We start from the raw sequence: 26,108 nt of genomic DNA, 5'->3' as shown, positions 1-26,108 counted from the left end.
GTGCTGGACTCACCGGCCCTGGAGGTTTTGAAACTGAGATTGGACATGGCACTTAGTGCCATGATCTAGTCAATGGACTGGAGTTGGACCAAGGGTTGGACTCTATGATCTCTGAGGTCTTTTCCAACCCAGTCGATTCTCTGTGTGTGATTTGTGTGAATTACACACTGCCCATATTCATTTATCATGACCCAAGGATCAGGGCATTAGCAGCATTTAAACTGGTTTTTATTTTAAGTTTAATTATTATTTCTGAAGAATAGTATAAGAATAAAGTCTATTTGCAGACTCATACAAATTTAATTATCAAGACACAAAGCAACTCCTCCATTTAAATTCAGAATCCAGGCACTTCCTATCATCACAGATTCAGTCCAAATATAAAGTGCGCCTCCAAGGACAGAAATTTGTATTAACTGTTAAATATTGGTAATGTGAAGCAATACTTAAGCTCATAGGATAATTAAATGCGAAAACAATGCAATTAAGTGTGCATAACTTAGAAATATTGAATATTTTATTTTCCAAAGGCGCTCTTGCATACATCGTAAAATAGATAATGTAATGTAAATGTGGATATCAATCAATTAATACTGATTGAAATTAAAAATAAGACAATACGTGATCTACAAAGAACGAACCAAGTTAGTTCAAATTATATTCAGAAAATCCTCTTTTCAGTATCCCATTATAGTGGTAAGTTCAGCAGTAAATCGCAACAACGAGCTTATGAGAAGGGCTGGAGAAAACAGGGGTGATGAGGATTACAAGCTTCTTCCCTGTGATTTATTGAATTGGGTTCCGCCTGGACTTAACAGCTGCACTTCACAATAATAATATGTTATTCGTTAAATTCTTCTGCCAGACTTTACAATTACTCAAAAAAAAATTACAGGTATTCAAGGCAGAGCAGCAAATTCTCAAAAAACTGTCAAGAATTTTCTTCCAGAAACTTCCAATTAATTACAAAAAATAAGCATAATTACCACAGCACAAACATCCTGTCGTACGAGACTTAAATTTGATACAATGGGTGACAGATACAGGGAAGCCCTGCAAGAGAAGAACTATGAGATATGGTCAAATGATCTTGAAACACATGACAGCAGCTAAAATAAGTCATTTACCACCAGTAAGTTGATTAAGTTAAAGACAGTTACCAAAAATACAGATAATTCTTCCTTTCTCCTGGAATTCCTGTTGTATCAGCTACAGGACTATGGAAAGTTTTACTGTAACTTTTAAAACTGTTCTCAACACCCTTAGAAAGTTGTGAATCATCTCAACCAAACCGTATTAATAACCCATCCTTCTCACCCACCTCCACAATATATCTATATAGATATATTATTAAATAAGTTAATTCAGCAACTATTTAGCCATAAGTCACTTTGCTGTCCTGTTCATATAAAAAATATGTAATAATGAAATAGAAATATCATAGATCTTTAAAACACTATCACTGGCAGAACACCCTTAAATGGAAAATCAGTTGCTATTTCAGCTTTCTGTGCTAGTAATTCCTTCTATACATGCTCTGTAATGCTTTTCTTGCTGGATACAATGGATAAAAGCATCAGGATGCCACAATTGAAACAATTATATTTTAAGCAAGGATGGGAAGGACATGAGGCTTCTGTTTTCAAGAGGATGAAGCACACACCGCTCCCTGGGGGCAACTCGAATTGTCGGGTTTCTGATTTTTCCGGTTCATAAGTTCACCACAAAGCTGTTTTATCCAACAACATGGGGAAATTTCATAGAATCATAGAATCGACTGGGTTGGAAAAGACCTCAGATCATCCAGTCCAACCCTTGGTCCAACTCCAGTCCATTGACTAGATCATGGCACTAAGTGCCATGTCCAACCTCACTTTAAAAACCTCCAGGGATGGCGAGTCCAGCACCTCCCTGGGCAGCCATTCCAATGCCTGACCACTCTCTCTGCATAGAATTGCTTTCTAATCTCCAGCCTCAATTTCCCCTGGCAGAGTTGAAGCCCATGGCCCCTTGTCCTATTGCTGATGCCTGGGAGAAGAGCCCAATCCCCACCTGGCTAGAACTGCCCTTCAGGTAGTTCTAGAGAGTGCTGAGCTCACCTCTAAGCCTCCTCTTCTCCAGACTAAACAAGCCCAGCTCCCTCAGCCTCTCACCATAGGGCTTGTGCTCAAGTTCCTTCACATTTACTGGTATCACTTATATTCCCTTGGACACAATCATCTCTAAATCCTTCCACCACATGTATTTCAATGCACATCTCCTACCGCTGTAGAACACAGTGCAATAATCACGTATTTCTACACATAATAGCCAAGTCGAAGGGTTTATAAACTAAAAGTCTCTCTTTAGATTTACATCTTAACATCACCACTTATTGCAAAGAATTACTAACTGCTATTGCACAGGCCAGCACTCTCAAATGGGACTCAAGGTTACACAAACAGCAAATTTTTATGTTCAGTTCATCTACCACCATCATCTTTAAAGACAATTCTCCAGCTGTGATTGCACATTATCAGTAGCACTGAAAAGTCTATTTTCCCCAATTATAGCCCCAGATTGCAGTTGCCTTGGACAGGAATAAGAAGACTCACAAATCTGCTTATCAGAAAAGTCATTGTTGTGGTTATTTTCACATTCCTACCCACTGGTGGGAGCACAAGAGTAGCTCTGGGTATTGAATTTTATTGCCAAATGTCTCTGTGCCAACCATTTGCGGGGCAGGGGGCTCGGTGGTTCAAAATACAGGGTATAGCCCTTGCTACCAAAAAAAGGTCAATGAAAACTTGTTACAAGTGACTGAATGGGATAAGTTCACATGAATAGGTAAAAGGGTGCAGAATCATGTTATTTCCTGATACTGTGCATTCTAGATACACAGAGCAAACAACTGTACACACACAAAACCCCTGCACACCTTTTCCTCTTTTACAAAAAGTATCTGCAGAAGATCTACTTTTATTCACCCCACTTTTCCACCTAAATTTATATTTGAGTTCCATTCGCACTCACTTCTAACTTGAAAAGATTTTATTACACCCTATGATTGTGCCCATCTTTTTGTAGCAAACCAGTCTGAACAATCACCAGTAGCAAGAGGGCGAGCAAATAAAGAACGATAACTACAAACTGCTATTTGCTGGAGCATACAGCTTTGTGACCAAGATATTTCAGCAGCCTCCTGACATTCAAGCCCTTCACTACCACTTACATGTGTAAGTAGTTACATATATACAGTCCTAAAATTACATATGGCCTTTTGACAGCAACCACAAGGCTGCAGTGGCCCCCAGTGAAAATGTGTTGGACACCCCAGCTTAAACCATTTCCAAACCAGCTACATACTCCCAATGCCAAAGCAAATTGTCTCTCTGCTTTGTAAAATTAAAACCAACAGTATTTTCCTTCCCATGAGCAACTACACTAATGACAACCTGGTTCACCAGTATGAAGATAATGTCATATAACACTGGTCAATGATATGTAAGTCTGGTCATTAATCATATCAGGAAACATTGCAATAGTAGCAGTGTCACTGATCCATTTACAAATATTCTGACAACATGTAAGTACATTAATTATCCTTGAGAAATCTACTGCTCTGATAATAATTTAATCCAAGGATATCACTCAAATAATCTGCTTATCCCATCAACCAGATTTCTCAGAGGCTGGAGTTACATGGAGAAGTAAATCAAAACACCAGAATTCTACTTCATATGCTTAAAGCAATCTAAAAAACTTAACGCTAAACTTTAAATGGAGTGAAAAAATTCCAGCAGAAGCTCCCTGTTCAGAATAAAGTGTAACCAGCACCATATCAAGTCATTATTTAATCTATCCATGAGATGGGCACTAAAACTGTGCACCAAGTCGGAAAGCAACCACTTCACCTCAAATTAGGCACAAGGAAGCTCGCACTGATAAACAAGTAGATAAAGCAGCTGTTGTGTGCTCAAATCTCATCACCTGTTCTTTCATTCAGGTTATAACAGGCTGATACATGGGTGGTTAGTACCAGTGCGAAAAAGACACTAATTCCCCAATTTGTTTATTCAGCTGAGATGCAACTTAGAGCATTCAGTCCCATCATTGCTGACTCGAGGAGGATACAAGGAAAAGAATTTAAACAGCATTTTAACAAGGTTCTGTACATGAGAATCACTGACTTGGAAAGGGAAACACAGGACAATCTGTAAGTACTTTCTTATGTCTTGAGGATAATGTTTCCAGTTTCCTACATCCCATACAGCAGCACGTTGATCTTAGAGAATAACCTCCAAGTCAAGCTTTAGTAATGAAGTGACAGAACATATATAGCATGTAATATTAATGGTAGGACATTAGAAGCCAGATGAGACATTTCAAATATATGCACCAAACAAGTACCAAGAGCATTTGGACGCCATGCAAGGATATTTTGGTGACTTTAAAAGCTTTGTAATGCGTCTTCCTTCAACACATCTTTATATTTAATCATCAACAGGCAGCTACAGTGTTGTCAATTCTGACCTGAAATATCTTCGGCCCAATATTTAGCAATCTATTACTCTTTATAATAACTGGAAACTTACTGTAAACAATATGAAACTGCAATGTTTACAGCTATTTTTATTCTTCGGAAATTATAGAAAAGACAAATGTTGAAACATTCTAAATTCTTGCAACCGTAAACCAACAGCTACATTTTTAATAACAGGTAATGAGATCTGTTAACAAGTTTTTCAAATGGCTGGTCTCTAAATACTTAGGGCATCCCCACCAACAGCTTTTTAGTGTTACTAGTTTTAAGTAGTAAGAAAAAAAGATACAGAAGGATTCAGTTCCATTCAGGAATTCAGATTCAATCCCATTCTAGGAATTAACTGCCTTGAGTCACCACCAAGTAGCACATTAACCAGCATGAATGAGAAAATACAAGAGCCAGTAGCACTTCAAATACTAGAAAGTGAATTCAGAAATTTAATAAAAGGTGCAGGGAAAAATAGTCTGTTCTAGAAGGCAAGAGGCCAGATGCAACATTCCAAAGGAGAAAGATGCTTCCAGCTAATAGAGAAATAGTTGAGGCTCACTTGGAGTTAAAATCTCTTGTGCAAATGGCACAGATTAAAAGAAACCGCTGTGTTCAGCAATCCCTTCAATAGACAGACTGCCAGACACCGCACAACGGTCCTCCGTCAAAATTTAATGGACAAAGTGATGGAATGATTCAAGAGCAGACATCGACCTGCTGGAGAGGGGCCAGAGGAGCCACAGGAATGATCCAAGGCTGGAACAGCTCTGCTGGGGGACAGGCTGAGAGAGTTGGGGTGTTCAGCTGGAGAACAGAAGCTCCAGGGAGACCTTATTGTGGCCTTTCTGTACTTAAAAAGGGCCCATAAGTAAAAGGGGGACAGACTTTTTAGCAGGGCCTGCTGTGATAGGACAAGGGGTGATGGTTTTAAACTAAAGGAGGGAGATTCAGGCTGGATACGAGGAAGAAATGGTTGGCCCTGAGGGTGGTGAGAGCCTGGCCCAGGTTGACCAGAGAGGTGGTGGATGAACCATCCCTGGAGACATCCCAGGCCAGGCTGGACGGGGCTCTGAGCAACCTGAGCTGCTGAAGATGTCCCTGCTCATGGCAGGGGAGGCACTGGATGAGCTTTGAAGCTCCCTCCAACCCAAACTACTCTAGCATTCCATGTCCTTCTCTTTCTTAAATTTAGATCTCAAAAACCAAGTAGCAACATCCAAAAACTGTACTTTTCAGTCTGGTGTTCCCCAAATCTTTCATGATCTACCTCAACATGAGATGATTCAAAGAAAAAACAGAAAATCCACACACATGCAAACTCATCTGAGAGCACAGTAAATCGTAGCAGTGGCTGCAAGAGCACAGTGTTCCCCTGAGGGAGAAGAAAGTAAGTCTTCTTACCTCCTGTTTAACTAAAAAACAACTTAGTACAATGCTTTCAAGAAGCAGCAGAACACACTTAACCTGCCTGATCTGACAAGCGATTAAGAGTTTTAGTAACACATCACTGCAGCCTGGAGATGAAAGAATAAAGCACAGCTTTGCTTTTCATTGTAATGTGATAAACCATACATTTAAAGGATTCTTTAATATCACACTGGAGATTCTCTAACAGGTAAATAAATTGAAATGGAAAAATAGTATTTACTATTAAAACCAGAAGGTTTTGTTACTTGCAGGTCTCCTTGTCCTGCACAATCTCTTATTAGTTCACTGGAGACTTGGTTTAGAATATTTTGATATATTTTCCCCTTATAGCAGCCCCTCACTTGTCATTTTATTGACAATTGTAGTCAGTGGAGAAATAATTTGCATAAGAATATATTCTTATAAAACCAGAGCCGATGCTATGGAGTAGAATGACAATTTTCGTGCACAGTGTTATTAAGACTAATACTGGTGAAAGCAAACACTTCTAATTCAGGCATTGGTTTCATTTCATCATCATGATTTTTATTCTTTAAAATAACTAAATCATTGCAACTACTCCAAATGACTGCTATTCAAACAATCCTTTAAATTACATAGCCTTTTATCTTAGCCAGCTATCTGGACTTTTCATAGAATCGACTGGGTTGGAAAAGACCTCAGAGATCATCCAGTCCAACCCTTGGTCCAACTCCAGCCCATTGACTAGATCATGGCACTAAGTGCCATGTCCAGTCTCAGTTTCAAAATCCCCAGGGTCGGTGAGTCCAGCACCTCCCTGGGCAGCCATTCCAATGCCTGACCACTCTCTCTGCACAGAATTGCTTTCTAATCTCCAGCCTCAATTTCCCCTGGCAGAGTTGAAGCCCATGGCCCCTTGTCCTATTGCTGATGCCTGGGAGAAGAGCCCAATCCCAATCCCCACCTGGCTACAACTGCCCTTCAGGTAGTTCTAGAGAGTGCTGAGCTCACCTCTAAGCCTCCTCTTCTCCAAACTAAACAAGCCCAGCTCCCTCAGCCTCCCCCATAGGGCTTGTGTTCAAACCTTATGTTTCAACCTATAATCCCAAAAAGGTCTGAGACGGATGAAGGAGAAACAACTGGGGTTTATTCTGTTGCCCAGACACAGCACGGACTAGAGAAGGCAAAGGCTAAAATGCCAGTGGATATATTTAATATCAGAGTCTATTACAGGCAACATTCAGCACATTCAGCTCTCAAGAGGATCCAAAAACTCGAGAACTCCCATGTCTGCAAGAACACCAATGGGATATTTCAAACAGAGATTGCAACCAATGTGTCCCCAACAAGCATCTTCTGTCAAATTCTGATTTCCAATGGATAATATCATTGAGGTTAAGAACATTAAAAAGGAGTAGAGAGAAAGGGGGAAAACAATAGCATCTTGTCAGACAGCTTTTTATTCAATTTTAACACAAAAACACAATTCTTTCCACAAGTCTGTCTCAAACATTAGATAAACTCGGGCTGCACTTTCAAGAAGTCCAGCCTAAGTCAGGGCTTAGTCTATGCTTAAAGGTCCCAAACTCTGCCAGGATTTAACCACAAAACATTTCAGTACTCAGAACTAGTAAAAGGCAATGGCACCAAGTCCATGTGTAAATGCATCACTATTTAGTGCTTAAACCTCATTATTACACGCTGCTTCGCAAAATGCTCCGTGAACTGTGCACATTCTCGCTCTACCTTTACAGTTTCCCTGGCTTACTTAATTAAGCTTATTGCAGCATTAGAAATTAATACAACTATCACATGCCAGCCACCAATAGTTTTTCAACATGATTTTCCACTAACCGCTGCAAGATGCTGGTTTAGCACATACAAATATTGAATTCCACATCAAGAAGCAGGTGATTCGAACCTCTAACTCAAAGTAATTCCTACGCAAATACTTTGGATGTGCTTGTTGTACCAGCTATGACAAAAACAGCTTTATATGTGTATTGCACAACTACTCAAAGATTATTTTCTTAGAGAAAACATCTGTGCTCAGTAAATCCCTAATAGAGCACATGCAGCCTTAAGCAGAATAGCATGAAATTTAATTTGGACAAATCCACTTGAGACCGAAAAGTGCACAGTATGCGGTGCCTAAGAATTACCTGTTCCTAAGAATACAGGGAAATAACAGTGACACTTGTAAATAGATGCCCATGGAAAGATAAATTCTGCCTGTGTGCAAAAAGCCGCACACACAGAAAACCATTTGTAAAACAAAAAAGCTATAAAGGAAGCAGATTATCATGGCAATAAATCTGCCTCAGCTAAAGACCTGGTTACTTATGCATACGAGTAGGACTGGACCTGACACTGGGTGATTTTTCTTGAGATTTCATTTAGAATATCAAAAGTTCTCCATCAGTTGTAAAGTGATAAACCCTAAACACATCAATCAAATCTCCATTTCAGATTTGACAATATTCATGGCTTTCTTACCCCAACCCTTGAGTAGGGAGAGAAGGAAAATACTACAAGAACCACACACACAACTCAGTCCCACAAGCTCTCAAAAAACTTAATTCCTCCATTTGCAGAACCCTCGAAAGCCTCAAAATTCATTTCTTTAGTTCTCTTTACAACACTGAATAACAACAAATAAAGCAATAGCAGGGAAGAGGGGGGTTGGAACCAATTATTGCAATTCCAGCCTTAAATGCCTCCCACGCATGAACCACTTTTTTTTCATATGAGGTTTAAAATAATCATTTCATTACAATAAAAGGAGGAAACAACTGCACAAACTTCAGCCAAATTTATATTGTGCTAAACTCCGGCTTAACATTTTTACAAATGCCATTTGGAAGCATATTTAAGTGTGTGCATGTCATGCAGTCCATTGCTACAATGAAATATTAATAAGGTATTTCAGGGGGCTGGATGGGTTGGCTTCTTTAATTGTTACTACTAATTTACTGGTAAAAGTTTTTGTTTAGAAAAAAGTTTCTTTCCTTGAAGAGCATAAAATATTCTATCAGTATTAGTGTTGTTCCACAGGACACTCAAAATGCAATTGAAGTGGCAGCTGAGGCACAGTCTTGAGGACAAAACCACTTTGCAATAGTACAAATGTTGGGGATATAATATGAGGGAGCACCCAGGCTTTTCCATTCACACCTTGAAAAACTCCTGTTCATAAGATGAGCATTTGTAAGGTTCAGGATGTCCCTCTTTCCTAATTACGCACCTGTTCCACATTCAACAATCCAAGTCTGCTCAATAATGAAATGAGGACTTTTTGCGTGCTCTAATACACTCATCACATCCACCCAACCCTCCATTCATTACACACCACCTTCTCAATGACATTAATACTGTATGTTAAGGACACAGTGAACTAAACCCTTCCACAGCCCTCAACTCCAAAATACTATCAACTAAAAGAAACAGATCTATAAGCTGCTTCATCTGATACTTTTTCCTTCTAATTTCAATAGCTTGTTACAAGGACATACCCATCCACCTGAAAGCATTCACAGAACACCTTGCCTGTCACAAAGACAGTAAAAACTGGAATTTATGCAATACTTGCTTCATCTCCCATGCGTAATTCCATCTTCCCTACGCTCCTGCAATCCAGTGACACAAGTGTCAGAGTGAACTAAAGATTTGCTGTTCCAGTGACAGCATTAAAGTTGGGCGTCTTTAGCAGTCTAGGGAGTTACAAGACGTTTCACCTTTTGATAATAAAATACTTCCATCAACAGGCAACCTTTAACCCAAAGAACATCAATACACAGCACTGAAAATCAGGTTACCTGCAAGAAACTCAGTGACAAGCAAGTGGCAATAGAAGAAGCCACAGAGCAGGAGCGAGCGCTGCAGCATCACACACGCAAAAATACCCAGGACAGCTTGCTCCAATTTAAAACATGCATCAATGACATTCTGATGGAACTGCATTATATAGCCATGCATTTTATATATAAAATTGCATGCATTATAGCCTATTATCTGCTTCCTTCATTAACAGGAGTAGGATGATCCTCACCCAAACTGCCAAATACTCTTTGGAATTTATTCTTGCTGCAGCAGCTGCATTAGAGGCTTCCATGACTTTCAGATTATCAAAAATCATCAGTATTTCTCTGCACCTCTTTGAAATCTTTATTGCCCACCCCAGAGTCTAGAAGAAATCAAAGCCACAAGTATAATATCAAACAAAACCAGAATTATTCTAAATAATGCAAATCTTGGCCTTCCAGGCTACAAGTGGGCAACAGGCCAGCTTGGTCTGACTGAGGATTCCTACTTGATTTATTTCACAGAGGTTTTCAGTACCATTTAAGTTTAAAACCTCCTTCTAAAGACTAGCCAGAGCTGTACCTGAGGAGGGCAAGTAAATGCTCTCTCTATTCAGTCACAAGTTCTCCTGGTTGCTGCTACAGGAAGGAAGGCTGAAAACCAACATCAGTGGCTGAATGGAAATGCTCGACATATTTACAGGTGTCTCACAGCAAACTAAACAGCATAGTTCACTTCCTTTTTCAGCATGTGCAGACATATGGCATTGTTACAACAAAGTAGAAGCAAATTAATACATTAATGGGTACAGAACTAACAGGATTTGTTTGCAGACCACTCTGTTAAATTGGCATAAATTCAACCAAACTCTCTAAACTTCCACATACTCAAAAAGTAAAAATAAAACAACAAGTAAAATTTACAAGCAATAAAGCAGAAACTCCCACAACGTTCATCATTAAGTAGACTAGTCCTATTTTTTCATTAGCAGCTGACTATCCATAATGACTAGTACCCCCCATACATGCTGTGATTCTTCAAATAAAAGCCAGACAAGGAAGAAGGGGAATGACTTTAAGATCTCAGCCACGTTCTCTTGGGTTGCACATTGCAAGAGACCAGTCCAGGTGGTCACATTGGTCTCTGTCCACATTATAGGGATTAAAAAAGCTCCGTTGCACTTAGTAAACTTATCTTCACACCCTATCATGAAATCATATGATCATTCAGGTTGAGAGAAGCCTCAGGAATTAATTTTGTCCAACTCTGTGCTCTCAGCAGGATCAGCCTTGAGATCAGACCAGATTGCTCGAGGGTTGATCCACTCACACCTTGGAAACCTCCACAGATGGAGCCTTCCCAGCCTCACCAGGAAACCTCTTCCAGTACATGAGTGGTCCCACCATGACAAAGGCTATTTTGCCTTCAAGCTACTCTGAACCTCTCCTGCTTTCATGTCCACTGTGTGTTCACCTCACACAGAACCATAGAATCATCCCAGTTGGAAGAGAACTTATCGTAACACTTCGAACACTAAAACATGTCCCCTATAACCTCATCTACATATCTTTTAAAACCCCTCCAGGGATGGTGACTCCAGCACTGCCCCAGGCAGCCTGTTCCAATGCCCCACAGCCCTTTGGGGAAGAAACTGTTCCCCACATCCAACCTCAACCTCCCCTGGCGCAACTTGAGGCCGTTTCCTCTGCTCCTGGTGCTTGTTCCTGGGGAGCAGAGCCCGACCCCCCCTGGCTCCAAGCTCCTTTCAGGCAGTTCAGAGATCAGAAGGTCTCCCCTCAACTCCTGTTCTCCAGGATGAACCCCCAGGTGCCAACTGCTCCTCAGACTTGTTCTCCAGTCTTCCCACCAGCTTCATCATCCTCCTCTGAACTCTTGATTCATCTCTATGATTTATCACCACAAACATGTGTTGGCAGCTTCTCAACAAGCCCCATAGGTCAGAGAAAGTTGCTATCAGGCATCTTCAAAACCTTCTCTGTTCAACCTCAAACAAGCCAAGCTTCCTCAGCCCCTGACCTTGGCTGAACTTGTTCCAGCTGACTAAATGGCTGAGGGTACCTAAAACTGGATGCAGTATTTGAGAAATTATCTGTAAAGCGCTGAATAGAAAAGGATAATCAAATCTCTCCATCTACAAGATGTGTTCCTGCTCATACAGTCCAGGATGCTCTTAGATGGATTGCCACCTGTACACAGAGCTAGCTCACACACCATGCTGTCCACTGGGGTGCTCAGCCCATTTGCAGGACAGCAAATCCCTATCCCTGCCCACCCCAAGCCCAGGGGCTGCTCCTTCCTCCAGGCAGGATTTTCATTTCACCATCTTAATTTCCATGAGGTTCCTGTTGGCTCCTTCCTCCAGGTCCCTCTGGGTAGCAGCTCTGACCTCTAACACACTGACTGCAGCTCTTCAATTTGGGATGAAATGCATTGAGGAGCACGTACGCCACCTCCTCCAGGACACTGACAAAGCTGTTTAACAGGACAGATACCTGCAAAGCCCCACATGATACCAGTCTCCAGGTAGAATAAGATGCACCAACCCAGACCCTGACCATCCAACCACTTAATGTATTTTAATACCAACCTGTTGTCTGGTCATCCACACTGCAACATCCTAACTTGGGTGTAAGAATATTGGGAGAGGTGGTGTCAAACACCTTGCTGAAGTTGAAGGAAATGACACCTACTGTCCTCCTCTCATCCAAAAATCCACTCATTTTATAGCCTGTCTCTGCTTCCAAATCCTGCTGACCTCATTTTTGCACTGAAGTTCCATCACAAGCTCCTTGTTTAACGAAACCAGCCTCCAAAAAATAACTATTTTCTTGAGTACCGCAATGGGCCATTTTTGCACTAAGAACAGGTTGTCCTTAAGAACCTCACAGCTTTCTTGAACTTATCCCTCAGAGCTGCCATCATGCGATCCCACCAACTCTTTTCACAAGCTGAAGTTTCCTCTCCTAAAATTGAGTTAAATCCTGGTTACATCTCCAGCTAGAACCAAATTGTTCAAATACTCATTCCTGTACACCTCAACAACACTTGATAACATGTTTGATTGCACCAACATACCCTGGGCCACCAAAACTCCATCAAAAGGCAGAGACATCAACAGAAGAGGGTACACAATCAAAAGTCCTCATTATACCACACAAATGAGGAAGGCTAAGAGATTTTTCTCCACTGGAAATACACAAGGTCTAACCCAATTTCTGAGGAGCTATCAGCAGAACTCACTTTGTTACACACCTACACAATACATTGTACTTTATGACATGGGTCCTTTACCAATTTGCTCTCATGAGGACAACATTGTTGCAAAAAAACAAATAACAATTTAAAAATATATCAATATAGAGAAAAATCCCATTTCCTCAGTGTAATCTGTTTCTGCAAAGGGGAAAAAAAGTCTGTGTGAGATGCAGAGACTCTTCGTATACCATTTGTTCTTTTTTTCTGTAATAGACTATTAGCGTTTTAGATATCCACTAAGCTAAAATGAATTAAACTATTTCCTTTGTCTGTTATGAGTAAAGCTTTAGGTATAATGCACACTCAGGAAAAAAAATCTCATTGTCTGACCAAATTACTTTTCATCAATATTGCTTGAGGAATTACAGACATACTTGAAAGATTCTACACTTGTTAAACATTTCAGTGCATTTAATATTATTACTCTGAAGTCAAAAAACAATCCGGGCCAACTAGGATGGTTTAAGATGTAGTATTTAGATGTCAGATTTCACTCTAAGTGTATGTAACTTCATTTTCCAACCCCAAACTGAAGTCAATAAATTCATCATGTATTGGCAAGCAGTAAGATACACATTCTCTCATGTAATCTAATACCTCATTGCTCCACCAAAAGCTATCAAAGACTTGATTTAAAGCAAGGGCTGGTTTTAGGAGCTTCAATTTGATTCCCTCTAGACACCTTTATTTTTGTAGAAAAGTTATACTTGTCTGGAATATAAAAAGATATAAATGCAGGCTAACAAACTGTCAAGTCTCAAGTTGCCCAGCTAGTAATCCAAAAGCCAGAGGCAGCTTCCAAACGCCACCAGCTCTTGGAAAACTCTCTTCAGAGGCAGCAGAAAAGCAAAGCACTGTCAGAAATGCAAAGTCTTTAACACCAGATTCATCAAGCAGAAGGAAGGAGTTATCTGGAAATAGGGCTCTTGTTAACAGCACTAAGAGCTTCACCAAGAAACAAAGCCCCAGCACTGCCAGATCATGGAAGGAAGATGCTCAGAGGTGGGATCTCACCCCCACAGCCACCAATTAGTTCAACATTAAGTCAGAGCTTCAAAGTGAGGGCCCTTCCTGTAACGACACCTTCTCAGACAAATGTGGACTCTGACATATTCAATTTAGCTGTAAAATAAACAAATTGCTTGACCCACAGCAAAGAAATTCTATAGTTTGTAGTTCTTCTACAAAAAAACCTCAATGAAAGGGGAATGGATGGTATGGAAACATAGACTTCTGTATAACTTAATGGTCTTCAATATAAATAATTTTAGCAATTAAGATATGAGACCAATTATACTTCCCTGGGGAAATATAAGCAATTCACCTAAATCACTAGTTCTTACAGCACAAATAGGCATGAGGTTTCCCAAGCTTGCAAAGAGCCAAGCAATTCATTAAGCCTATCAATGAATAAAAAAAGGACTATTTCCAACACACAAAGAGAAACAAAATTATGGATCAAGATAAACACACACCAAGAATTAGCAAAGAATTGCCAGGTTATTGCAGCCATAATCTCTAGTCACTAAACCACAAAATCAGATGCTTATTCACAAGATCATTTCCATAACTCAGGTGGAAGAATAAAAAAGAAACAAGCACAACCATGAAATGAGCTCAGAAGTGCAATTATTATTTCATATAAATCTTCAACCTAGAATCATTTCTTCACTAGAGTAACACACCTGCACATAATGAGAAGGCCACTACTAAAAAAGAAAACAAGACGGACAATCTGGCAGCACATACAAGAAACTACAGCTCTGCCCCATTCATTAAATAAGAAGCAAATTTATTTGGCAAACTACATTTTACAAGCCAGGTGACAATTTAAGTCACTTTTACCACTGATCTTTACCTTGTCTGAACTATGCCGGTCTTCCTAATAATAAAATTGATCAACACAGGGGAAAGGGACCTGGGGGTCCTGGGGACAGCAGGGTAACTGTGAGCCAGCACTGGGCCCTTGTGGCCAGGAAGCCAATGGGACCTGGGGTGGGTTAGAAGGGGGTGGTCAGTAGGTCCGAGAGGTTCTCCTGCCCCTCTGCTCTGCCCTGGGGAGACCACACCTGGAATCTTGTGTCCAGTTGTGGCCCCTCAGTTCCAGCAGGACAGGGAACTGCTGCAGAGAGGCCAGCGCAGGGCAACAAAGATGCTGAAGGGAGTGGAGCATCTCCCGTGTGAGGAAAGGCTGAGGGAGCTGGGGCTCTGGAGCTGGACAAGAGGACACTGAGGGGGGACTCATTCATGTTTACAGATATCTAAAGAGGGAGTGTCAGGAGGATGGAGCCAGGCTCTTCTCGGTGACAACCAATGATAGGACAAGGGGTAATGGGTACAAACTGGAACACAGAAGGTTCCACTTAAATTTGAGAAGAAACTTCTTCATGGTAAAGGTGGCAGAGCCTGGCCCAGGCTGCCCAAGGAGGTTGTGGAGTCTCCTTCTGTGCAGACATTCCAACCCGCCTGGACACCTTCCTGTGTAACCTCATCTGGGTGTTCCTGCTCCATGGGGGGATTGCACTGGATGAGCTTTCCAGGGCCCTTCCAATCTCTGCCATTCTGTGTGATTCTGTGAAAACTGAAAAACCATCTCCTAAAATAGCACCATTTGGGAGCCTCAATATTTATAAAACACCCTGTGCTGGATTCGCTTGACATCATTAGATGCTCACACTGCTCCTTTTCACCCCAGTATTGCTGGAGGGCAATTCATCTCATCCTGGAGTAGAGTTTTCAAAGAAACCAGAATAATTGTCCACCAAAATGTCTCTATCTTTTCTCTGCCCACAGAGGGAGCCCAGCTCAGATATAGACATCTACACCTCCTTCAATTAAGCAACAGAAGACTAACATTGAAAGCTTCAGATGAAATAAAGATGCTGTGTTCTAATCATTCAGGTCTTATTGCAGGACCCACTACAGCCACAGGACTGGTTTTCAATCAGTGCTGAGTTTGGTGGGATTTTTTAGAAGTCTCAAAGCAAAAGGGAATTTCTTAGGGAACAGTGATATCATTAATATTTCTAGAGCACTGACAAGAAGCCTTACTTGAACCTTACAGGTTCCACACAGACAAAAAATACAAATTGCATGCTCCAACCTTGGCTATTCATTTTCCCTCTTTCAGTAATTATGTCATGTTTGCTGTACTGAAATATTTTAAATTAGACTCCAGGCTGCCTGGCACAAAGCTTGTTTGATGCATTTGAACAAGGGTCAATAATGAAAAATAAAATATTAAGCGAGTCATCATTTTGAGCCATTGATCTGTATAAACTGTGACTTATTTCCGCTACTCCATTATAGGAAAATAGCATATTTCTCTTACAGTGTTTGCCTAAGTATATTTCAACAGAAATTCACTATACTAAAATTCAGTGTCAGTTAAGTATGCAAGATGCATCAGGCTCTGAAGGGAAGATTATTTGGAATGAATATGTGCTTTTTCTGTTGGATTATTTTACTTCTTTAAGCCTTCAACAACGGATAACACCTCAGAAAACCGGGTCTAATAAACACTTGTGTTTTACACTTTAATGTCTGAAGAAAACAACAAGTCATTGAACTCCTCTAAAAGCCTAGAAACTACTTCTTCAAAAGACGACATGCAAAAAGTTAATGTTAAAAAAAAAAACACCTTACAAAACGGCAATGAGTCCATTACAATGCTCTGAAAGTACATTTGATTTTCTTCTGTACATTAAAGACAAGAAAACCACGGGCGTACCTGCACCAGATCCTGATCGGTGCTGAGACTGGGCTCTTCCACCGGGTGAAGAAGGTTCCTTCATACGATCAATGACGCTGTCAGAGAGCTGAAAAATATAAACCCCAACCCAGAGTCAGACTGCATCTCCTCCTTTAGCCCCATTACCACTCTCTTCCCACAAACAAAATGAAATACAACTTTATATAAACAGAGATTATTGGGCTCTCACAGAACACACGAAACTGATGACAAAGTAAAAGATACAGGGAAGAGAACAATTAAAAATACCCTTTCAAATATCACTTGTAATTAATGAGCCTTTTTGCCTTTCTCACTTGCTGGGCTGACAGTCAAATATCACACAGTGCAGAGCACTTAACCCAGGAGAAACCTCATCCTGACCAAGCCCTTAAAACACTTGTGCAACACCAGTGGTCACAGCAAGAGCCATCAGCCATTGAGTTCATTCTAATATTGACATCGGCACACATAGAAATACTGTCAGAAATTATGCAGAATCAACCAGAATTGGAGAAGTGTCCAGTTGCAGATTCTTGTAGCCCACAGGAAAAACAAGAACAGAATATAAAGAAGTTCTAACATGAAAGCTTCTGTTTTCCAATGTGTAACTTACTACTGGTTCCCTCAAACACCAGCTCTTATCAATACACTGTTTTGAGTGCCCATGAGAATTAATTCCATTAGCAAACTGTTTACTAAACCTACAGCATGATGTCTTGCACTGGCAAAAATCTGTTACCTACATATTGCTAGAATCTGTAACCCAAAACACAACTCAGAGTGTAAAAATCCCTTCAGCATACTATACCCAGCATACATTTCTTAAGCCAGTACTAAAACTCTCAGCTTAACCTCACAGGTAGTTTCACATATGTAAACAAATCCACTTTTGGATGTCCTATTGACCAACACTATTTATTCAGTGAAGTTACATCTTCGCAGTGGCTGTAATATCATTCAGTTCTTACTTCCATTATTTCAAGATACAGGATACTTTAGACACTTCAATAGCACTTCCCAGTACCTCAACACAGTTCAGAGCAGATAAACTCTGCTGTGAACACTTAAATAACTGTCACCTATTTGCCTGAGAGCATTAAATGACCAGAACAGAAAAATATCAGTATGCTGAAATCAGCAGCAGTTACTATCAAGGTTCATTCTGCAACACTCCTCCGTATAAGGAATAACTTAAAAACAGTTCTAAGAAAAGTTATTCTCCTTCCTGATATAACTATGGTGTCTTCCATTGAAACTTTTATAAGCTGGAAGGTTTCTCAGTGTTTTGTGTCACAAACCACCTTCTGGTATATAACAGGCAACAGCATGTTGGAAATTGGGAAAAAATGGGAATGTTTCTGCAGGTACATGAGAAGTCAGAAAAGAACATAGGAAAGGGAGGAGCTGTCACACATAGAGGTCAGGGAAAGACAAGACACACTCTACAGTTACACATCCCTCCTACAAGTGTTTTACCACCCAACCCTGGTATCCAGGCAGGGGATAGAAACATAGAACAACAGCAGTTGGACCAGACCCTCATAATCATTGAGTCCAACGATAACCCAACTCCGGCACTAAACCATGTCCTTAAAAACCTCGCCTAAATGTCTTTTCAACCCCTCCAGGGATGGTGACTCCAGCACTGCCCTGGGCAGCCTGTTCCAATGCCCCATAGCCCTTTGGGGAAGAAATTGTTCCCACATCCAACCTCAACCTGCCCTGGCGCAACTTGAGGCCGTTTCCTCTGCTCCTGGCGCTTGTTCCTGGGGAGCAGAGCCCGACCCCCCTGGCTCCAAGCTCTTTTCAGGCAGTTCAGAGATCAGAAGGTCTCCCCTCAGCTCCTGTTCTCCAGCTGAACCCCCCAGGTCCCTCAGCCGCTTGTCCTAAGATCCCCCCTCACCCAGGGGGTGACTCCTGCACGGACAGAGGCCTCTAGACCCAACCCGAACACCTCGGCACCCACCGGTGCCATGAAAAACCCGACGGAGGGATCAGAGCGGTAAAGTGGCAGAAAACGGAGGAGCGACCGTGAGGGGACGGGGCGGCGGGGGCAGAAGATGAAGAAAAAGGCGAGAAGGGGCCCGGGCCCAGCTCGAGGCAGCCTGGGCCGAACCAGACCCCCTGTGTCCCCAGCGGGAAGGGCCAGGGGGGTCCCCGCTCTCACCCGCACGCCCTTGACCACCGTGATGTTCTCATTCTCATCCGCCTCGAAGGTGACGCGCCGGGTGCTGCTCCCGCCGCCCATCTCCGCCCGGCGCCTCCAGGCCGCGGCCCAGGGACAGCCCCAAGGAGACTCGTTGCCCCCGCTGCCAGGGCGCCTCGCAACAATGCCGCCTTCTATTGGCGCGCCTCTGGCTTCGCCACGCCCCCCGCGCGTAGAACCCCGCTCTCTATTGGCTGCGGGGTCGTAGCCACGGAAACCGCGCACACCTGCTGAAGAGCGGCGCTACCCGGAAAGGGTGAGGGAACTTTTTCGGTTCAAACTTCAGCGGGGGCGCGGACTACAAGTCCCAGGATGCTTAGCGGCAGGAGGCGGGGGCGGGAGCTGCCGCCTCCGCGCGGTGCCCTCTGGGTAATGTAGTTCCCGCCGTCCCCGGGCCGCTCTGCGGGCGGGGCGGTGTCGTCCGTCCCTCATGGCTCTCCCGGGACACGGCCCCGCTCTGAGGGGACTTTCGGGATCCCTCCAGGTTCTGCTCGTCCCGCTGGGGCTGACGGGGGGTGCGTTTCCCCCCTCCATGAGCGAGGCCGCGCCAATGGTGCCTCACACAGCCCAACTGTGAAGGTGGGAGCCCCAGGATTCTGCTGGGCCTGAGCTGCTCCTTCATCCCATTTTCCACATCATAACGGCATAAAATTACCATTAGCACAGCCCCTCCAGGCATGTAATTTCCTTTCCAAGTGATGAATTACGTTAGTGACGCATAATACGTTTTCTTTTCGGGCTACTGTATAGACCACAACAGTTTCTGCCTGTTCTGTGAGGAAAATCCCCCCTGTAGATCCCGCGGCCTATCTGGATGGCCAGAATCACAGAGATGTGTGCTGGGAAGACATCTGGAAAGAGAAAAGCTATCATTTAGTGTATAATACAAGAAAAAGTGTTGCATTCTGGATGCCAGTGGTGTCAGCCACATCTTTGAACTCCTCCAGCCTAAACATGAGGTAAGAAGTACCTTTACATAGCCAGACTATACAAATATATATTGTTTTGTCTCTCATACCATCTGGTCTCTTCACTTTCTTTACCCAATGAAGCTCCAAACTCCTGCTGAGACATTTGGAGCGGAGCAACGTAAAATAATAATAACCACAATATTTGGGAAACCTGATCTTTTCTTGCTCCCCCTTCCAAGTCCTTCATCTTTTTGGCTTGAGAAAAGATCAGCTATTTGTACTGAAGTGACACCGAATCCTTCCACTCCTCTTGCAAGAAATTTGTCCCAAAGTGCTTACGGAACGCTCAGAACGGATTATTGCAGCCTGTGTCAACTGATGCATTTCATTTCTCGGAATCGATGCAAGCATCATGTCGGCTGCATCAACACAACTGCTCACGTGCCCTTGATATATTTTCCAGCGGTTTTTATTTGGATGTAAAGTGTCTGTCAGGCAACATTTCAGCAGTATCTGCCTTCCTTGGGGCTTAAGATATTGCTGAAGCATTGGCTGATAGCCACTGTACTACCAAATAAAAATTGCTGGAAAATATATCAAGGACATATGAGCCATTCTCTTGAGGTATATGACGTGATGTTTATGCCTGTTTTTATAGATGTTAAACCAGTTTCTATGAGGGGGCACTATTAGGAATTCAGCTGCGTGTTTTTAAGGGAATAAATGGACTGTGTGCCTATCTGTCTTGATATGGCATAAGCACCAACAAACTGAGGGGATTGAATTTTCCTTTCTTCTGCACCAGGAATGTTTTTAGGGAGTCAAAGTGTATTTATCCAGTTAGTATCACAGTATCACAGTATGTTTGAGATTGGAAGGGACCTCAAAAGATCATCCAGTCCAATCCCCCTGCTGGCGCAGGAACGCCTAAGTGAGGTCACACAGGAACATGTCCAGGTGGGTCTTGAATGTCTGCAGAGAAGGAGACTCCACAACCCCCCTGGGCAGCCTGTTCCAGTGTCTGTCACCCTTACTGAGAAGAAGTTTTTTCTCAAATTTAAGTGGAACCTCTTGTATTCCAGCTTGATCCCATTACCCCTTGTCCTATCATTGTTTGCCACCGAGAAGAGCCTGGCTCCATCTTCATGGCACTTACCCTTTATATATTTATAAATATTAATAAGGTCACCCCTCAGTCTCCTCTTCTCCAAACTAAAGAGCCCCAGCTCCCTCAGCCTTTCCTCACACGGGAGATGCTCCACTCCCTTCAGCATCTTTGTTGCCCTGTGCTGGGCTCTCTCCAGCAGTTCCCTGTCCTGCTGGAACTGAGGGGCCACAACTGGACACAAGATTCCAGGTGTGGTCTCACCAGGGCAGAGTAGAGAGGAAGGAGGACCTCTCTTGATCTACTAACCAGCCCCGTTGTAATACACCCCAGGATGCCATTGGCCTTCCTGGCCACAAGGGCCCAGTGCTGGCTCATGGTCACCCTACTGTCCACCAGGACCCCCAGGTCTCTTTCCCCTACACTGCTCTCTAAGTGCTCTCTAGTGACGGTGCTGATGTGGAAATGGCCATCTCCAAGCAGCTCTTCTAATCTATTTGTCCTCTGTTGGGAGAGTTTTGAGAAAATACTCTTGTCTCGCCGAACAGAAAGATTTAGATTTAGGAATTAAGGTTTTAACAACAGCTATTTTCTGCCAGGGGTTTTTTATGATTATTTTGTATGACTTGAAATTACAGAACACTGGGACATATACATAGATTTCAGGAGGGGGAGAAAGCACATTCTTAAGGAACAAGTGGGCAGAAATACGTCTCAAGATTGCTTTGGGTCATTTTGCTGTGTCCAGGAGGTCCAGTCGCTGTAGAAAGAGCAGGACTGAGGTATCCCAGAATTTATGGCTCCCCTGTAAAAGGTGGAAATGAAAGGCTGCGCTGCAGGCCAGAGTTATCTGTATGTCAGAAGTGTTTCCCTGTGGACTGCCAGGCATATTTGAGAGCTCTTTCAAGGACGTTGCTAGAAGAAAAAAGTATTAGAAATTAATGTTAGAAAAGGCTACAACAAATTTGCAGTCCAAAACCCATTCGTTAGCGGCTGGCAAATAAACTCATGTCTAGTTCACACCTCTCACAACCAATTTGCAAATAGAAATAGAAGTTGTTTTGCAGATAACTTCAAACAATTTGTGTGCTCCCATTAGTAATATTATAATATTTTAAGAGTCGTGTCTGTCAATGTGGTGCACAGATTTGGCTGCTGTGTGGCACAGAAAAACACAAGCTAGCTTAAACTAACTAGTGCAGGCAGCAGCAGCAATCAAAAGATCAAAACAGGGCTCAGCACCGCATAATTTGTTCCTATTTGGTAGCGTTAATCAGTGTGCAGGAGTTCTGTGCCAGGCGTTTCTGATACGTGTGTTACCTCAAATACCGGCGTCCTGCTCCAGTCGGAGCAAAACTCTCCAAATACACAGATAGTGAAGTGACCTGCCCAAGGTCATTCAGCGCCAAAGCAGCAGGACATTGGTCTTCTGTATCAGTTCTCTGCAGTGGTTACCAGAGAATACATTTCTATCAAGAGAAAAAAGATAATGCAAGAGCGGAATGACAAATAAAAATGTAGCAATCAATGCAAACCCATTATCTGCTTCTGGTTCGTGTTTGATCTGAACCTGTTTCTGAATCGTGTAAGTGGAAAATTCATCACAAGCCAGTAAACTTGAGGTGTTTCATTGTGTGGCTGAAAAACAAGCAGTATCGTATTAGGTTAAAAACATTTACTTCTTGTGGTGCAATGTGCTTTTCCAAATGCCACGCAAATTTTTGCAGCCAGATTGTAAATGCTTAATCCTTTATTAAAAGGGAACGTTGTTGTCCAGTCTTCATATTTCTTGCGCCACTTAATACTCAAACTGTTCACTATAAGTACAGCCAGAAAGTATTGAAGGACATCATTGCCAGATACTCACAAACAAATAAATCCTAATGAGCCCAGGAACAAGTTACTATTACATTTCAGACCCTTGTCTCAGGATTTAAAAAATGCCATGAAAACGCTTGATGGGTGAGCTGACATATAAAGGCTCATTTAACACCTGCTGTGAGGTTTTATTCTGCGGAGAATCATGGTGCTCGGTCACCGCCACGGTGAGCATGTTGTACTGAATGACTTTTACCTGGTTATCCCTCGATAGTCGTCTGTTCCTTGGAAATGTTCAGCATGGAAGGGCTTTGATAGTACCGAGGTTCCTCCTTATTTATCAGCAGTGACCGTGATAGCAAAGTCTGCAAGTTCTCAAAATCTGGAAATTGCTCTTTCTCGTCGGATGCAACGGTCCGCGGTGCCTTCTGCCTTAAGATGAGATTTCATGAGGAAAAAATGTGTTTTCAGCGCAATCCTGGTGTCCTAAATCGTGCTGCTGCTGGTGTTATTGGCACAAGTTTCAGTACCTGTGACAACTGCAGGGTAAATTAAGCTAAACCATTGAATTCTGCTAAATGAGCTTTTCAAATGTAATTGAAGGCCTGGTTATACAACGAGCAGGAGACCGTCCCTTTTGATCCCCGTGCGGCTCCTGCAGAGGCTGAAGGTTCGTGACTGATCTCGGAATGGAGGTTTCAATCATCGCTTTGCTTTTCACAGTCTGTGTTTTTCTCGGTAGCTCAAGACAAGCGCGTACTTCAATTTGGCCACATGCTCAGCGCTCCCCACCTGATACCACACAGAGACTCATATCTGCGTGGTTCGTATTCCTAAGTCATCAAGGTTAACAAGCTGACCAATGAATAATGATGAATTATTCCTCTTTTTCTGAGAAAAAAAAGTGAAAAAACCAAAAGTGAGTTAAACTCGTCATATTCATTGCAGGAGTGAGGCTGGATTTCTAACTGGTGACTGAGATGGCTCCATGTGATATGTGCTGTCTGTACCGCTTCCTCCAGATCATTTCTAGAGTACTTGGGATAGTTTATTAGTCTTTATTTCTCTATTGCCTGCTGTGCGCTGTATATTGGATTATGACCACATCCATCACCCCACTTTCCGCAGAGAACAGCCTGGATTCCAAGCCTTGCGGCACAAACCGTTGCAAATCGTATTTAGTTAATGCGTATCATGCAAGCTCAGGACCCTCAGATCTGTCTATGGACTTCAAAGCGTAATATATTAATATTATGTCATATTATTATGTGATTATTTATGCTGATATATTTTTATCTGGCTGGTGTGGTTCACATCAGTAGCAAGTGAGCTGCAGAATTTGTAGCCGGACTCACTGTCATCTCCAAGACCAGATTTGATTCATGGTCTCATATCCTGTTTTTCCTCCCACTACTCACAGCTCCTCTTTTTATTTTTTGCTTCTCCATGGTCCATTTATTAAATGTAGAGTTAGAAACACAATTAGAATTTACTCAAGTCTATAATGTCTAAATACTAAATCTTCGGAACAATAAACCATCTTTCCCAAGCCTGTCTTATCTGGGTGGCCTGTTCAAATGATGAACTCAGCCGTCCCGGGTGACCGAATTAATAAAAGAAAGAGGCACCTGATTTGATCAATTCCAAGCAACGACTGTGTAAATAATTCTGAAATTCCCAAGCACTGCATAAAGGCCTGCAAGCACAAAGGCACAGCAAAAATATGTTCTTGGCATTCTCTAGACACTGATGGATGAAGCTGAAAACCAGAAGTGTCGTGGTGCTCAGTGCTGATACAGCTAAAGGAAAGGGTCAAGAAAAGGGACAGAGTCTCCTGCAGACCAGGGAAATGGTTTGTCTTCAATCCATACCAGGAATAGTGGTTCCAGTACAGATTCTATCTGAACAAACCTCGAATCCTGGGGGCAGTTTTGGGCCCTTCACGCCAAGAAAAGCCTTGAGATGCTGGAGCGAGTTAAGAGAAGGGAACGGAGCTGGTGAGGGGCTGGAGCACAAGTGTGATGGGAGCGGCTGAGGGACCTGAGGGGTTCAGCTGGAGAACAGGAGCTGAGGGGAGACCTTCTGATCTCTCAACTGCCTGAAAGGAGCTTGGAGCCAGGGGGGGTCGGGCTCTGCTCCCCAGGAACAAGCGCCAGGAGCAGAGGAAACGGCCTCAAGTTGCGCCAGGGGAGGCTGGGGTTGGATATTATGGAACAGTTTCTTCATGAGACATTGGAACAGGCTGCCCAGGGAAGTGGTGGAGTCACCATCCCTGGAGGGGTTTAAAAGATGCATAGATGACATTCTTGGGGACATGGCTTAGTGACATGGTAACAGTTGGGCTCGATGATCTTAAGGGTCTTTTCCAAACAAATGATTCTATAAAAGACTATTGTTGAATATTAGCAAGAATTCAGGCACCCAAAACCTGAACAACCTTTCGAGATGACTCGTCATTAATTACAGAGGCAACCCAGAGCAACTGCCTTGCTAAATAAGACATCTCAGATACGCACCTAAAATTAAGTGGTGTAACATCCTTGCACTGTGGATGTAGTTAGTCAAACAAATGTCTGTGCTGATGAAATGAAGCATAGACAACATAGACAGCTGTGGTTCTTGCAGCAAAGCTCTCAGCAAGCCGGCATTCCTGATATTTTCTGTGAAAACAAGTTTAAGGGAAGACTTGGAGGTGGTAATGGCAGACTCAGGACACTTTTACACTGCAATTCATGGTATGGGCAATAATAGAAAACACCTCCTGACTAGAGCTCATAATTGATTGTTAGTTGGGCATGAGGCCCTTGGCCATTGGACACTGTGGTCACAGGGACACCCAGCTGAGGGCACAGCAAGCCCAGGGATGTCCTGATAGTCCCCAGTGTCAGGTTGATGCAGTGCCCAAGGTCTTGATGGCAAAAATCATCTTTACTAGGCTATAGTATAAATGTGACAAGGTCACAGAATGAAAAATTAGACCTGCAAAAATACTTGGGAGAAACAAACGTGTCTGGACATACAGAGCAACCTTCAAATCTGGCACAGCACAGGGCAGAACCTCACCTCACTTCAGTTTCGAAAAGCCCGCAGAAAACAAGGAATGAAAGTTTAGTTTTATCTGGTTTTAATAAATTGAGATGCTTCTGGTAATCCAGGGCGAAAAGGGAGGTTTTCGTTTCTGCTTTGTTTATTGATTTTATTTCTACAACTGGTCTCTGTAATACCCAGAAAGGTCTAAGTGACTGCAGAATGAACTGCTGTCGGGGGTTTAGATTGCGGGGTGACAATAAAACCCTGGCAGATGTATTGTTAACCTCCTCCCCCACTTCCCCCTTTTTGCTCCTCCCTCTCCCCCC

The 26,108-nt window shown here is 42.6% G+C and overlaps 1 protein-coding gene across 2 annotated transcripts in view; it reads right to left on the bottom strand.

The window, feature by feature from the left end:
* Window positions 1–19,154, bottom strand: part of CHCHD3 (coiled-coil-helix-coiled-coil-helix domain containing 3) — a 157,955-nt gene extending 138,801 nt beyond the window's left edge. For both annotated transcript variants that reach the window (XM_080361986.1, XM_080361987.1), the window contains exons 1-2: window positions 18,880–19,154; window positions 16,710–16,797 (exon numbers count right to left, since the gene is read on the bottom strand). In XM_080361986.1, the coding sequence (XP_080218112.1) occupies window positions 16,710–16,797; window positions 18,880–18,960 (169 nt within the window). In that variant the 5' untranslated portion in view covers window positions 18,961–19,154. The remainder of the gene's footprint in view (window positions 1–16,709; window positions 16,798–18,879) is intronic.
* Between the last annotated feature and the right edge of the window lie 6,954 nt (window positions 19,155–26,108).

The sequence above is a fragment of the Nesoenas mayeri genome (genome assembly GCF_963082525.1).
Source record: "Nesoenas mayeri genome assembly, chromosome: 1".
In the NCBI taxonomy this organism is placed as follows: Eukaryota; Metazoa; Chordata; class Aves; order Columbiformes; family Columbidae; genus Nesoenas; species Nesoenas mayeri.
This window is presented reverse-complemented; position numbering and strand designations above follow the sequence as displayed.